This window comes from Castor canadensis, chromosome 15 (assembly GCF_047511655.1).
Source record: "Castor canadensis chromosome 15, mCasCan1.hap1v2, whole genome shotgun sequence".
NCBI classification, from domain to species: domain Eukaryota; kingdom Metazoa; phylum Chordata; class Mammalia; order Rodentia; family Castoridae; genus Castor; species Castor canadensis.
The window spans coordinates 71,154,779-71,170,834 of record NC_133400.1 but is presented as its reverse complement, the minus strand read 5'-3'; the positions used below and the strand labels follow the sequence as shown (position 1 = coordinate 71,170,834).

General features: G+C 33.5%; 1 protein-coding gene across 15 annotated transcripts in view; it reads right to left on the bottom strand.

Moving 5' to 3' along the window:
• The window catches only part of Abi1 (abl interactor 1), a 98,988-nt gene that overhangs the window by 6,379 nt on the left and 76,553 nt on the right, over window positions 1–16,056 (bottom strand). The window contains exons 4-10 of one of the 15 annotated variants that reach the window (XM_020160600.2): window positions 15,216–15,230; window positions 14,389–14,489; window positions 12,330–12,470; window positions 10,723–10,823; window positions 9,143–9,223; window positions 5,053–5,229; window positions 1,997–2,083 (exon numbers count right to left, since the gene is read on the bottom strand). In XM_020160600.2, coding sequence (XP_020016189.2) covers window positions 1,997–2,083; window positions 5,053–5,229; window positions 9,143–9,223; window positions 10,723–10,823; window positions 12,330–12,470; window positions 14,389–14,489; window positions 15,216–15,230 — 703 coding nt within the window. The remainder of the gene's footprint in view (window positions 1–1,996; window positions 2,084–5,052; window positions 5,230–9,142; window positions 9,224–10,722; window positions 10,824–12,329; window positions 12,471–14,388; window positions 14,490–15,215; window positions 15,231–16,056) is intronic. The other 14 variants (XM_074056458.1, XM_074056462.1, XM_074056463.1 and 11 more) reach the window with 14 other exon arrangements.

Sequence of the window (16,056 nt, the reverse complement as noted above, 5' to 3'; positions counted from 1 at the left end):
CATAATAGTTTTCTATGCATATTTAATTCAAAAAGGTTTTGTGATGTTAATCAGAGATATATAAACACATTACAGACTTGGGGGCTCATATCTCAAACCAAAACACTTATTAATAAATTAGTAACTACATACATTATTTGTCATTTGCGTGCCAAAGAAACTAGGTATTTAACAAAAGAACATAGAAAATTTGTACTTCATAAAACATTTAAAGTGCTGATACAGTTTATTTTCAATTTTTAAAATTTGTCTTCAAAGAAAATAGATGCCAGATAATCTGGGGAAATCAGTGGCGTAAAAAGAATAACTGACTAATTCAAGTTCCTGTTTAGGGGAAAGAACTAAAGTAGTTATACCAAGAGCCCTTTATGAATAATGAACATAAATACTGTATTTCTATTGTTTTAAAAAGTTCACAAATTTTGTGGCGAAATTGTTTTCTAATAACTCTTAGTATTATGACAGTTCACAAAGCTGAACTGGCTTAGTTTTTAAACTGTTGCAGCATTAAGAACCAGCAACTTGGCCAGACAACATGGTAGACACCTATAATACCAGCCGGTAATACCAGCACTTAAGACAGGCAGGAGGATCTCAAGGCCAGCCTTAGCTATGGAGCAAGACCCCTCTCAAACAACTAAGGGCTTATGAGTATAGCTCAACAGTAGAGCACTTACTTAGCATTCACAAGGCACAATGTTTGCTCTCCAGCACCACACAAAAATAATAATGATGATCAGCAATTCATCCAATTTGCATATTTTTTTAAATGTAAGATTCATTTTTAAATATTTGAACAGAGTTTTCAAATAGGATAGTTTACACTCAGAAATTTCATTAGATCATACATTTCTGGAAGTTTATCTTAAAACTATTTGACCAACACTGAATAAACAGATATTTTCACTGGCAGAAGGGAGGAAGTGGGGAGAATAACACACGGAGTCAGCAAAAGCTGAAATGGAACTTGCCACAATACATTTTCCTAAAAGACGGGCTGGTTGAGTGGGTTACTCATTTTTCAAACCATTCTGAAATTTATTTTCATGAGGATGGTCCCAAATGAAGTAAATTAGAACTAGACCACTTTATCATCTTTTTTGGAATATAATTCAGTCATAGTGGTGTTTTTCATTTTGCCACACAATATTCACTGTGATCATTTAATTAGGATTATGTATCTTCTGGTAACTCAAAAGTAATCAGGTAGCAATATAAATTAGTCTATCCTGATTACATCTATATATACACTAAAAACAATTTAAAAATCATTCAACTTTATCTTCATTTAGAGAAGTCCAAAAAAAAGCAGATTTATACATTCAGGAATGTCCTCATGAACCTGCATGTAGGCAAAATGCAAATTTTCACATTCCTTATCACTCACCCTTAACTGGGCAACATGTTCTTGGGGAGTCATTCTTTCTGTGTTTTGGGGGGGGGGCAGCACTGGCATTGGAACTCAGGGCTTCAAACTTGCAAGGCAGGCACTCTACCACTTGAGCCACGCCTCCTGGAAATCCATTCTTAACAATGAACTTTTATATAGGTTAAAAATCATTTTGGTATAAAGATCCAAGGCTATAAATGTTCTCTAAAATATTGTATAACTGAAGGGGAAAAAAAAAATCTGTCCCAATTTCCAAAGAAATTTAATCTCAGAATTCAAAACTTTTCTAAATCTCTTAATAATTATTAGAAGTAAGAGTTTTGTGGTTTTGTGTTTAAACACTCTATGCAAAGATCAAATTTCATGTTTTACATCATATAAATACTTAAGAAAGCTGTAGTTTTGAAATTTTTATGGGTCAGTAATCATGCACACAAGAGAAAAAAACTGAAGACTAGTGCTCTTCAGTTTCAATAACGTATCTGCGCCTATTTTCAAGATAAGATTAGCTTCTCAATAAAAGTAAGGAAAATGATGACTCATCAGCCATGCATGCTATAAGGAGACAGCCTCTATTCTTTGATAGCTCAGTGTTTCCAAACTTACTGTTTTCCTGCACCCTGGCCACGAAGCCTGTGAGAGGTATCTGTGGAGTCAATTGAGGCATAGGGGGAGGGGGTGGAGCAATAGAAACTGGTAGCAACAACACAGTATGGGGGAAGTAAAACAGAAAAAGGAAAGAAAAGGAAACAAACAAAAAGCAGAAGTCAGTTACAAGGACCACAAACATAAGTATGCAAAGAACAGTTTGCAAATGAAACAAAACAAAACATAAATAAAACAAAAACCTACAGAACCTTCAAGTTCATGTCCCACAAGCAAACCTAAAGCCAAATTGTTCTAGGCAATTGGTTAAAAATATAAATGAAAACATACACTTAATCCTAACGTTATATTACTTGGGGAAAATTTTAATTTATTGTAACATTCACTTTAGTGCTTTTAAAATTCTAAGGAAAGACTTCTAAAATAAGGTAACAATAAAATATATACTGGTTTCCAGAATATTATTTTTGCTGTAATTCTACAAACAGGTATACCTAGCCAGCCTTAAGGTAATGTTATAAATTAGAACCCAAATAAAACAAGTATGAAACGGCTACTGATTACATGTATAAATGCATAAATAAATAAATACATCAAGCACAGACTTCCTTTGAAGACAGTTCTTATATCTAAATTTATACAGTTCAGGAGAAGCTCTTGTTTATAAAACAAGGTTATTATTATTTTTTAAGTTGGTAATTTTATTTATAAGGATATCATTTGTGAATTTATTAGGGAATAAGAGTGTTTCATACACCATGTGAATTACTCAGTTTCAAGAGATATCTCAAGGGTGATCCTTTTAATCATGTTCTGAAAAAGGAAACCAGATCCTCAGTAAGTTCAAATATGCAAATATTTTACTTATTTCTAGTGAATCTTTGGCTGGCTTGAAACATATTCAAACTTCTTTCAGGAGAGGACATAACTTACAGGAAACTGATAGCAAATGCTCATGTGGGCAAAAAAATGTATTAAAGTTGAAACAAACTAGAAGTAAGCACTCATTTGTTTACCAGGTCTCATTTTAACAAGATAGTAATTATCAAAGATGACTCAGAAAAACTCTACAGGGCTAGATGGCAAAATTGAATTTACAGGTGGGCACCAAAAAGTGACACTAAATTAACTGAGAAAAACAATTTACTGGTTCCCAAAGATCATTTCATTAAAAGATTAATCCAATATACAAATTTTGTTGGTAAGCATAAAAATTTGGAAGATTCAGGATTCAAAGAAGCAACTTAACAAAGCAATATATGTGCATTACTATTAATTGTGTGGCAAAAAATAACATGCAATTCACTAAGAAACTGATTTGCTTTCATTCTGATACTCTGTATATAGAAGACTGTTTAAGAAGAGGTTAACTCCCACAACCCTAAAAATGTTTTTTTAGAAAGAACCCTTAGTGATGAGTCATGCTGGTTAGTATGTAAAGAAAAAGAAAAGGCTATGCTGTGAAGAAACTGATCAGCACATTCGACAAAAGAGAAAATATGCACATCCAAACACTAAAAACGTTTATACTACTAAAACTAAAACTGAAGGATAATTACACAAAACATAATAAATTTAAAATCTGAGATCAAATTTGCTCTCCAATATTTAAAAGAATTTAGATATTCAAATATAATGAAAGTGTCCTGTTTGAAAATAACCAACTCAAGTATCGCTAAAATAAATACAAACGTATTAAGTGAAATAAAAACCCTTTTGCAGAGTAAGTTAAAAGTCTAAGTAGAGAATAGAAAAATAATGAATGTAAAGATGGGTTCTAAATATGCAAAACATGAAAACAAGTTAAAATTCACAAAACTAGTGAAATAAATTAATTTGTGGAATATTTGGGCCTTCAATACCAAAAGGAGACCCATGAAAATGTGAGGCAAAATACTAATTTGTAATGTTTAATACATCTTAGCAATTTGAACAAAAATTTTACCCTGGAAAAAGATTATATAAATTTGAAATTATATGAATTTTGAAATTCCTGCTAAACTGGTTTTCAATTTTTAGTAGTTTTTGCTGTAACAAAGATTAATTCATCTTTAACTCTAAACTTTAAAATGAGTAAGAGAAGTTCCTGCTAGTTTGCTTTAAAATAAATATTCAGTATATACGCTATAAATATAAAACTTAAACCAGCCTCCTATATAAATACAGAGTACTCAGGGCTTTTTACGTAAAATATGTAACATGCAGCTCTAGAAAGCAGCTATAAAAGGCCTGTTTAAGCCTCTTATCAGTAATCACTTTAAGGCAGAAACAAATACTTCGTAGTAGGCTCATTTTGGATTTTATTTTCTCTGGTTTTACTTTTTGCATTAAACATCTTAATATGAAAAGTGAACTTAATTACTATCCTAAGATATTCAAACTTCCTATATGCTAAGACTATTTTCTTGTTTTTGGCTCTACTGGGGTTTGATCTCGGGGCTTTGCGCTTGCTAAACTGCATTCTACCACTTGAGCTACACCTCCAGCCTATTCCTAACAGTTTAAACATGACTGCGATTAGTACTGAGATGTGCAATTTGTAGTGAACAGAAAGAAAATCAAAGGAAATCCTTCCCACTGTTAGAATTGTTGAAAAAGAATAATTAAGCAGGTATGCAATGTTTTTAATTAGTGTTTAACTCATTTGGGTATAGCTTAAAAGTGATAGCCAGCAATTTCATCTTATTATTTTAAAGGAAAACATTCATAATTTTACCATTACTGAACTGCTGCAAGCATGCCAATAAAAACAAACTTATTTATTTCATTTTCTTCTCTACTTCTACTTATATTGCAGAATTAAAATAGCAATATTAAATGCACTAATACAATTTTGGTATACTAAGTATACTCAGTAAGTCTGAATATTGGAGAAGAAAGTGATAAGCAATTATTTCTAAAATGTTATGATTCAGGGACTAAAATTGTAAGGCAAAAATAAACATGCAATAACATGGTTTCAATTGTTGTCTATCACTGGTAAGAATAACAATTTCAAGTAATTTCCTTCAAAAAGAGCTCCACTGTTGCAACATGCCTGCAAAGCACAAGCTTACTTGAATTTTGAGAATAAAGTGGACCTCCATTAACATGAGGCTGAGCAGAAAATTGAGCAGTCACAGAGGGAGTTCGTCTGTATCCACCAGAAGATGTCGAAGAAGTGGTAGAGTTGTGTCGAGAAATCTGCCTGGTCATTGTGCCATACTGCGAACCAGGAGCTGAGCCCGGGGCTGCTGAAAAGCATTAGTCAAAGGCAACCAACAAAGAAACTTGAGCATTACAATCACCTCAAACGGCAGAACAAAGATAGGGGACTCTCAGTAAGAAGTGTTTATTACTTTGTAAAGCCCACAGCACAAACTAAAAAAAAAGTAGGGGGCGAGTGGGGGGTGGGAATAGCAACTACTGTGTGGAAAACTATAAAATCAAGTATGCAACTTTCAAATAAGCATAATCCTAAAAGGTATTCTGTTGATACCACAGATAAATTTTATATACATTTTAGAATACAGTTGGGTCAGGATCAATGGGTTCCACATTTGGATCCAATCAGCTAGATGGAAAATAGTCAAGAAAAAAACCCCTGTGTCCATACTAAACATGCACATTTTTTTCTTGTCATTATTCCCTAAGCAAGACAGCATAACAACTACTCATAGAATTTACAATGTATTAGATATAAGAAATCTAGAGATTATTTAAAGTACACTAAGGGAGGATACCAACCACTGATTTTACATAAGGAACTTACTATAGGGATTTTGGTATTTACAAGGGATGGCATAACCAACCTCCCTATGGAAATGAAGGACCGTCTATAGCTTTTATATGTAAACTGTCTCTCCATAAAAGTTAGTATCAAAAGATATTATGAAATGTAAAGTGTTACTCTTCACATGTGAATGTATTCATATCTGGTTTCCATTGCCAAAATTTTCTTATTTTTGATTCACAATAGAAGAATCTGATTAAACCCAATTTAAACTGCTAAGCATATTTCTCACATTATATGTTTTTACTTGAATTTTACTGCACTCGCAGATAATAGTATCCATACGTATTACAGCAGAATCATTTTAAAGTATGACTTCAAAACACATACAATGTCAGATCTGTTATGTAACATTTTTTCTCCCTATCACTTATATTTTTGTAACTGACAAAACTCAGAAAATTTTTAGACTCTATAAAATATGGCATTTTGAGGCAGCTTTGTTTAGAAAATCTATTTTCTCTCCACACTTAGAAGACTTTCTCCCATATTATACACAAAGCACCAGCTTTAAAAAAATCATGTTCATATAAATAACTTAAAATCTAAGCTAATCAAAGTATAATACTTAAAATTGAATTTAATGTCATCTTTATTAGGACTTCAAAATGTTAACATTTAAAAGGTTAATAGAGTTCAAAGTCTCTAAAGTTAACTGTACTTTCCAAGGTTAACATCGAGGTTAATCCCTCCTGCCCCATGTACACATGTAACCATGATATAGGAAGTAAAAAGCATTCTAGTTTACCTTCCCTCAGTTGTCTAATATCTCTTTATGATTATATAAAACCATATTGCAAATGTTAGTCATTAAAAGAAGAACCAGTATTTAACATTTTGGAACTCACAAGCCACAGTTCACTAATTATTTGAATCATCCACATACTCATTTTCTAAAGAGAAACACAGTTTAAAAATCTTTTGGAAGGCTGCGGGTGTAGCTCAAGTGGTAGACCTTTTGCCTAGCAAGCTTGAGGCCCTGGGTCAATCTCCAACACCATTTAAAAAAAGGAGGGGAGCAAGGGGGAGGGTAGAGGCTTTGCAAATAAGTAATTTCAGACAGATAGGTTCTCCAGAGAGTTAAGTAAACCCATAGCCATTTCTAATAGAAATCTCTGTAAAATGTTTTAAATATCTCAGTTGTTACCTCTCTGTATTTAAAACTGAAAAACAATAGCAATTCCAAACTATACCTATTTTAGAATTTATTTTAATATTTTACTATGAAATAAATCATAATACCAAAGGGTATTGTTATATAATACGTTATACGTTATTATAATGTACATAGTTATGTATATAACTTTTTAAAGTAAGACAAATACCCTTCTTACTAACTACAATATTTATATATCACTGAAGCTTCCTTTGTGCCCCTCTCCTGGATCCCAAGCCCACAAAATATGTGGGGTTTCTTTTTTATATAATTTTTCTATCTAATTTTGTTTTCTATATAATTTTTACCATAGATACACATATAACTTTTAACAGTTCATATAGTTTTTACAAATGTGTAAATTTTTATAATGAAATGAATCTGTATGTATTGTTAATTGCTCTTCCTTCCTGATACTATTTTTTAAGACTTATCCATATGAATAAGTACACTAATGTCATTTATTTCTGCTGCTTTATTTGTATGTGAACATACCACAATTTATTTCTGTATTCTGTTCTTATTACACAATTAGGTTACAATGAGATTTGTGCTATTTTTACTATTACGACTTAAGAACACTACTTGTTTAGGAACGAATATTCCTAAATATGGTTCCTCAATTTTCCTATGACAACTGTTCTTACCCTCCAACATTGATCAGAATTTGTACTTAAGAGCTGTTGTAACACAGACTGCTGGGCCCCATCTTCAGGTTTTGACTGAGTAGGTCTGGAATGGGATCTGAGAACTTGGCATTTCTAACTAGTTCCATACACTGATGATTTCGGGGCAGCACTCTGAAAGATAGTGGTCTAAGACAACGGCTTTCAAACTTTTTAGTCTACTCTTAAAAATGAGAGAACATTGAAAAAGTTTTTATGGATGTGAGTTACAGCTATAGATAATTACCTAATTAGAAATTAAATCTGATGTATATTTGAACACATGAACCCAAGTTCACATTCCATTAGCTGTCAAAACAGTGGCTTTACCCTCTTAATATAATCTCTGGAAAATTCCAGTGTATACTTTTAAAAGAATGAGAATAAAAAAGACAAATAATGAATATGGTTCTGACCTCAAAAACACCTGAGGATTCCTCAACTATATTTTGAGAATAGTGCTGAGGGAAAATATCTAGAAATAAACCTAATAAATCCAGGGTAGGTACATGTTCAATTTAACCAGGTAACAACAAATTATTTTAGAAGGCGAGTATATAACTAACAAACTCCCACCAAAAATGTACTTTTCACACATCCTCACCAACATTAGTACGTGTGGACTTCTACATTTTTATCTATCCAGCAGAAATAAAATCTTATTGTGGTTTTAATTTTAGTTGCCCTGTAAATTAGGCTGAAGGCATTTATTTTCACACATACTTCCTATGAACAATTTCTATTATCAAGATCTTTTTTATTACTTCTTTTCCTCTTTTCCTTTTTATGTATGTACAAATGTTTTGAAAAGATGTTATCAGTTTATTTCACCTAAACTGAAACTCAGCTCTCCTTATTTGAAACACATTATCCATTTCTACCCAGATTACTGTTATTGTACATTTCTAGAATGAATACTTTTTAAACTGACTACATAAGTGGAATTCTTTATATGTTCTATCTAGTCCTCTTCAACTTGGGAACAATTTAAAGGGATTTTATTGAGAAAACTATTTCATAGCATCCTCAGCTGTCATAAAATCTGGGCTATATAGGAGTTTTTCAAATGATAATCCACAGTGCAGCATCAAAGGACCCCACATAAGTTATCATTTTCCTTTCCCTTTTTCTCCTCCCGTGGCCACCGTCACACCACAGTCCTGTGACTGTTGTATATACCAGGGAGTTCTAATCAATTTTCACTGTAGGGAGAGGGGACTGCTTTTTTGTTTTTTTTTTTTTTTTTTTGAACAACCACTGCTATAATTCTAGAAAAATCTAAACAAACAGCAAACAAAACCACATTAAGTTGGTTATAAACCACACATAGAAATACTTCATATTACAGAAAAGGTTATTCTAGACTTGGTTACTGTGTAAGTTCAGAGGTCTTTCACCAGAAAAAATTAGTGTAAATTAGATTTAGTACTTTAACTTTTGTATTACAATCTATAACCTAACAACTATTAAAAACTCACAGTTTATTAGCTACAGGAGTTTATTATGAATTATGCAAAGTAAGGTCAATGGCTCCAATTGTTATGCAATCTCACCTATCACAGTGTTCACTGGGAGAAGTGGTGACAGAGGTGGTGCTGGTGGAGCTCCAGAAGGAGGAGGGACAGAAATGTTTTCTAACAAAATAGTTTATAATTCAGGTCAGAGTACAAGAAAAGAGAACTAAACATTCTGAAACAGCAGGAAAATACAATGCATTGGAAAGAAGAAAAAGAAACACCCATATGTAACACATGTTCAAATGAATAAAAACTTTACTAGGCAAAATTAAGTTTGTAACTACATTAACTATGAAATGTACCTGTTTTTATAATTAGCCTTTTCTCCTAGGACAATATGCTTGAGAAGCTAAGAATTTTTTCCCTAGTATTCTTTATTATAATCACTTTTAGAATGTATTTTCCCTAGTATTCTTTATTATAATCACTTTTAGAATGTATATTTTTTTTTTTCTTTCATGTTACTGGGTTTTGAACTCAGGGTCTCATGCTTGTTAGTCAGGCGCTCTATCACTTCAGTCACTCTCCAGCCCATTTTTGTATGAGGTATTTCTCAAATAGGGTCTCACCTTACAAACTATTTCCCCAGGTTAGTTTCGAACTTCTATCCTCCCAATCTCTGCCTCCTGAGTAGCTAGACTTACAGTTGTGAGCCACCAGCACCTGACTTAAAATGTATACTGTTAACATTATATAAAATAAATTCTTCCTTCCAAGTCAGCCTGGGCTACAAAAAAAACCCCTATCTCAAAAAAAAAGTCTCCATTTAATTTACTAAAAATGAAGGGGTGAATTAATATTCTCCAAGGATATCTTAAATTTGTATACTTTCTAAAAGGGTAAAAGAACTTCTCTTACTTTAATGTCATTTTACAGTTATTGCATTTCACTAAAATTTGCACTGAATCTCATACATAAATGTAGTAAAGTCTAGCCAGTGCAGTGGCTCACTCTTATAATCCCAGCTACTTGGGAGGCCAGGATCAAGAGAATCACAGTTCAAGAACAACAAAAAGTTTGCAAGACCTCATCTCAACCAATGGCTGAGTATAGTGGCATGCATCTGTCATCTCAGCTTAACAGGGAAGCACAAACATGGAGACTGCAGTTCAGGCCAACTCTGGCATAAAGAGACCCCATCTCAAAAAATAAAATAACCAACACAAAAAGGTCTGGTGGAGTGGCTCAAGTGGCGGAGCACCTGCCTAGCAAGAGGCAAGAATAAGGTCTTTTATTAAACTCTGAGTACTTCCCCAAAAAAACAAAACACACCTCTCTGAAACATAATTTGCCTTATCGACACCAATCCTTTGGCTGAAATATCATACGATACTGATTTTCTCTTGAAAGAATAAACATCATTCTTGACTACTGATGAAGACAAGTATAAAGCAAAATGGTCAAAGATTTTTAACAAAGTTATTTAATATGCACTACATGTAAGGAGAAAGACTGGTAAAATCCTAGTAACTTTATGAAAATAAACCTAAAAATACTGATATATTTATTATTAATCTTGTTCTAGTCATAATCACAAATTAATACTTTTATCCAACAAGACTAAATTATTTTAGCTTTCACAATAAAGCTAATCAATCTAGTAATAAATAACATACCTGGTCCAATAGTAGGTGGTGAAGGTGTAGGCACGGCAATGGGAATGCCAATACTACTGCTTCCACTGTTTTCTCGACTTCCACTTCCTCCACTACTTCCACTACAAAGAAGAGAAATGAGTGTGAAGGAAGCAATCCTACAAATTTATCAAAGAAAACTGTAATAACTAATGATCCCAGGTACTAGGGAGATGGAGATTGGGAGGATCACTGTTTGAGGCCAGCCCAGGCAAAAAGTTAGCAAGATACCATCTCGTCAAATAAGCCAGGCATGATGTCACATGCCTGTAATCCAACTGGTTGGAAGGTGAGGCAGGAGGATCAAACTTCAAAGCTGGTCCTTGGCAAAAAATGTGAGACCCTATCTGAAAAAAGAAAGGAGGGAGAGGGAGAGAGAGAGAGAGAGAGATAGATAGATAGAGAGAGAGAGAGAGAGAGAGAGAGAACGAGAACACCCCAGTCCCACCAAAAGAAAGAGACTGAGTGAAACCCATACTTTCAACCAGTAATTCAGTAACTACAAACATAACAAGAGAACAATCTGGGTGCTCACTGAACTTGACCTGATCTGCACATATCAACACAGCAATGTATTTAGAACAGTAGTAATAACAACAAATAGCAATTACCTACCATCTAACAGCTTGATATGCCCTATTTATTTGAATACTCCAAAATAATTTTGCTAAATTAGCTCAAGGCAAAGAGAGGTTCCTTGCCCAAGTTATTAAGTGAGAGATAAAATTATCTCTTCAGTTATAAATTTCTCTGACTTCATACAAGTATTCAAAAATTAAAGTGTCTACTTTTACAGGCAACAAGATAGAGGCAATAATTGGGAAAGAACATGGTTACATACGAATTCAATTTGAATTAATAAATCAAGCTGGATTAATTAAGTGTATACTTTTTTGAATGTATATTATGCTCCATAACTAAGCTGTTTTTTTTAATCTTTCTTTTTTTAGTGGGACTGGAGTATGAACAGGACCTCAAGCTTGCAAAGGCTAAGTACTCTAATACTTGAACCACACCTCCAGTCCATAACTAAGGTTTTATAAATCCACTGGATTTATAAATACATACACATACATACAATACATACAATAACATACTCTAGTGTAACAACTCTCGAATTCGTCCTCAGAAATAAGCTAAATCTTCTGCTCACTAACCTTTTACAGTTTAAATCATCCTACATAACTTCTATTGCATTTAACCTTTTGTCCAAAACTACTTAAGAGTAGGTGCCCAGTGCTTTCTTTCTGGAGGTGGGGTGGAGTGCTGAAGGTTGACCTAGAGCTTTGTGTATGTTAAGCACATATTCTACCACTAAGCTGTAACTCCCTTTCCCTCCCAGTCCTGCCTTGTGCTTTTTAAATACTAGTTTAAAAAATTCTTTACTTTTAATCCAAATAAATGCTCTAAAAAAGTAAGAAATACAATGCAAATTTGTAAGAACATGTGTAATATTATCACCCTCAACATTTACTTTCAGTATTAGCATTAAAGTAATACTTCACTTTTACCAAGAGCTTTTTAGAGGAGCTGGTTACCAGTCAAAATGCCCACTCTTAAATATTCAAATGCTCAACCTAAAGGTTTACCTGTGTGTCCTTGGTCTTTGATTTAAAGAAGCTGTCCTTCCTGGACTATGCTGACTTCCAAGTCTTGCAGGACTAGTCATGTAGTCATTAGGAACTGTTGGGGGTTTAACAGGTTCCAGGGTTTTATAAGGAGTATTCCGTCTAAAGAAGAATAATAGAGAAAGGAATAATGAATAAAAAAAGATGAAATATTATTTCCCCCCAAATCGTTGATCATCCCTTGTAACTAAATGTAAGGGAATTTTATTTAAATAAAGTCTGTAAAATTTTGAGTTGCAGTACATGAATTCTGCTACTTTAACATTAAAAAGTAAAATTCATTATCTTTTCTTAGGAAAATTATAGGAAAGATTAAATTTCTAACCTTATTCCTAAAAGTAATGGTCATAACTTTTTAATGTTCCATAATGTAAAACTTTGAAATGTACATTATTCTAGCATAGTCATACTAAGCCACTGTCCTTTATATAGGAAGTGAAATATTTCCTTTACAATTTATTTCTACCTAAATATGGAAATATATAAAGTACATTCTGATCTTAATTCATGTAATGTCATTAACTTTTTGATAAATTTCCTTATTTTTCTATTTAATAACATTGTACTTTCCCTTCCCTGCAGGGCAGAGGGTTGAAAGAATTAAATGGAAACTAAGATTCTCTTTAAAAAGTTGACTATTGATCAAGTCCTCTACCAAAACCAACACATTATTTTCTGTGTTAAGATGAATAATCTTTCAGAAATGTCTTAACAGATATTCAATATATTTAGTACCCTGACTTAGGAAGGAAAAATCCATCATTACCTTTTCTACTTTCCTTTCTTTGGTGGTACTAGAGACTGAATTCAGGGCCTTGCATAAGTACTCTACCACTTAAACACACTCTGGTTCTTTTAGAGTTTTGTTTTTGCGTTTTGTTGTTGTTGTTTTGGCAGTATTAGGGTTTGAACTAGGCAGGTGCTCTACCACTTGAGCTATGCCTCTGCCCATTCTTGCTCTGGTTATTTGACAGGGTCTCACTTTCTACCCAAGTCAGCCTGGACCAAGATCCTCCTATTTTATACTCCAGGCATTGTCAGGATGACACGTGCGTACCACCACACTCAGCTTTTCCCACTGAGATGCCAGGGATTGACCTGGAACCACAATCCTCCCAATCTCAGCCTCCCAAACAGGTAGGATTACAGGTGTGAGTCACCAGCACCTGGCTTAAGAGAGAGGGAGAGGAGGAGAGGGAGAGGAGGAGAGAGAGAGAAAGAGAGAGAGAGAGACTGTGTGTGTTTTACTTTGTTCACTTTTATTGTTTTTATCTTTTTTTTAATACTGCCATAAATTGTACAAAGGGGTTTCATTGTAATATTTACATTCATACATATAATGTACTTTAATCAAATTCACCCCAGTTTGTTTTGCAGATAGGAACTCAAACTAACTTTGCCCAAAACTGTAATCATCTATCTCCACCTCCAGAGTAGCTGGATTACAGGTATGAAGCACCATGCCCTGACCGCTTTTCTAGTTTTATAACTGCCCTACTCATAAAGCTACTCTAATATGAAGGAGCCTAAGATTAACAGCTAGAAGTACTTAGAAGTACTCCAGGTAAAAAATTCCTAAGTCTTAGGTGCCATGTAACAGAGGAAACAGAAGAGGTGCAAAGTACTAAGCCAAACTACCAGACCAGACCACTTATTTAAAGTTCTGTAATCTAAATACTGTAACTACATGTGAAGGTAGCATATGGAACCTCCTGGTCTTTCCATTTGAAATACACTGAAGTCAGATTTACATTTCCTTTTTTAAAAGATGACAAAAAAGTAAATGATGTTCATTTCTATACACATAAAATAACTTTTCTTGTACAGTCTTCTGCAAGGACTACTATCAAGCAGGCAGATTCATTTTGGATTCTGTTCAGGGAAAAAGAATTAAAATCAACTTGAAAAAGGTACTACCACATAGCGAGGGCCCCAAGACAAGAATCCATTTACCTAAGTTGCAAAAACATTTATTTTCCTTTAGCACAGGAATTCTTTGTAAAATGCATTGAATTCTTACCCCAATGTTCCCCGGCCTGACATAGGAGGACTTGGTGGTTTCTGAGTAGGAGGATTTGTTCTCGACAGTGTGCCAGTTCTTGCAGGCTGGTTATTTCCATGCTAAAATGTGGAAAGAAAAGCTTTTATTTTTATATCAAATTGTTCTCTTGGTGTTTTAACACCATGTATTATTTTTTTTAATAACAGAATGTGAAATCAGGATTCCCAGACAGTTTTAATAAAGACTTTGGTACTATATTTCAAAAAAGTCAAGGAACCACCTACACTCAAGTTTTCCTATCTTTTTTTGTCACTCATGTCAGTTTTTGGGAAAACATGGGTTAGACTATTAAATTTTATATATTTACATCACTGCTGGACATATTCACTGAGATCAAATCATCTGTACTCAAATATTGGCTTTCCTAAAATACTTGAAATATATGCAAAAACAATTTACAGATCTCACTGTCAATTTGCTAAAATACTCATCTGAAAAATCATCATTTTTCTAACAATTAAGTAACAAAGTCACATATGATGTCTGGGAAACCTCCAAATCGCAAGTCAATGAAAGCAAGGCAACTATCAAAAACTGAGCAAAGCAATAAATGTTAGCAAAATTAATGTTCCTATATCAATGCAAATGTCAATATATCTTTGATATATTAACACAGCCAAGCTAAATGTTGCTGATTTGAACTGAGTTTGAGTACATTTAATCTATATAAATCCTACAGGAAAAAGCAGACAGACATAAGAAGAGTTTTCAAATTTTAGTGGCTCTGCAGCCTCTATCAACATAGAGGAAATACTGTGGATCAAATGATAAGTAGTGTCTCTTACCTTGGCTTTTAGCCACTTTACGTTGGCAAAAAAGGGGGGGGAAAAAGTAGAAATTAATTCTAGATAAATAACATCTGACAGGACAGGTTTACATTTATGGTTACTCAACTTGTATTAATAAGCTTTTATCCAGCCACATTTCAAATATTTTTAAAAGAAAAAGATATCCATAAGTACTAAGGAAATATTTGTATGTTCCACATATTTTACAAAAGATATAAATAATTCATGAGGAAACCACCACTTAATTATGCCAATCTCAAGTAGGCCGAATAATTTCTTAGGTCAGTATTGTATCCTATGGAACTATTCCAATTAAGTTACAGATTATACGGGGAAAAACACACACACACACAAAAGTTTGAGTTGAATAAAATACAATAAATACAATAGATGTAAAGCTATTTTAATATATCAGTATACACAGACCTAAGACTATTCTGGATAACAAATGCCCAAGTTTAAGTACTAATTGTTTGAATGGTAGTACATTATGATAAAAAGTGATAATCTGCAAACAAAAAAAAGTCAAAAATCACAGGCTTTCAATTCAAAAGACTGAGCACTTTAGTGTTTAAAAAATGAAATCATGGGCTAGGTATATAGATCAGTGGTAAAGTGCTTAGACAACACGTCCAAGGCCATGAGTTCAATTCCCAACACCAGCAGAAAAAAAAACAAGCAGCAGAACCATGCATAGTAGTAGCTTGACCAGATTCTAACTGAGGAATAAGCAAACAGGGACTAAAAAAGCTTAAGAACCCAAATCCTGCTGGGCACTAGCGGCTCATGCCTACAATCCTAACTATTCAGGAGGCAGAGATTACAAGGATCATGGTTC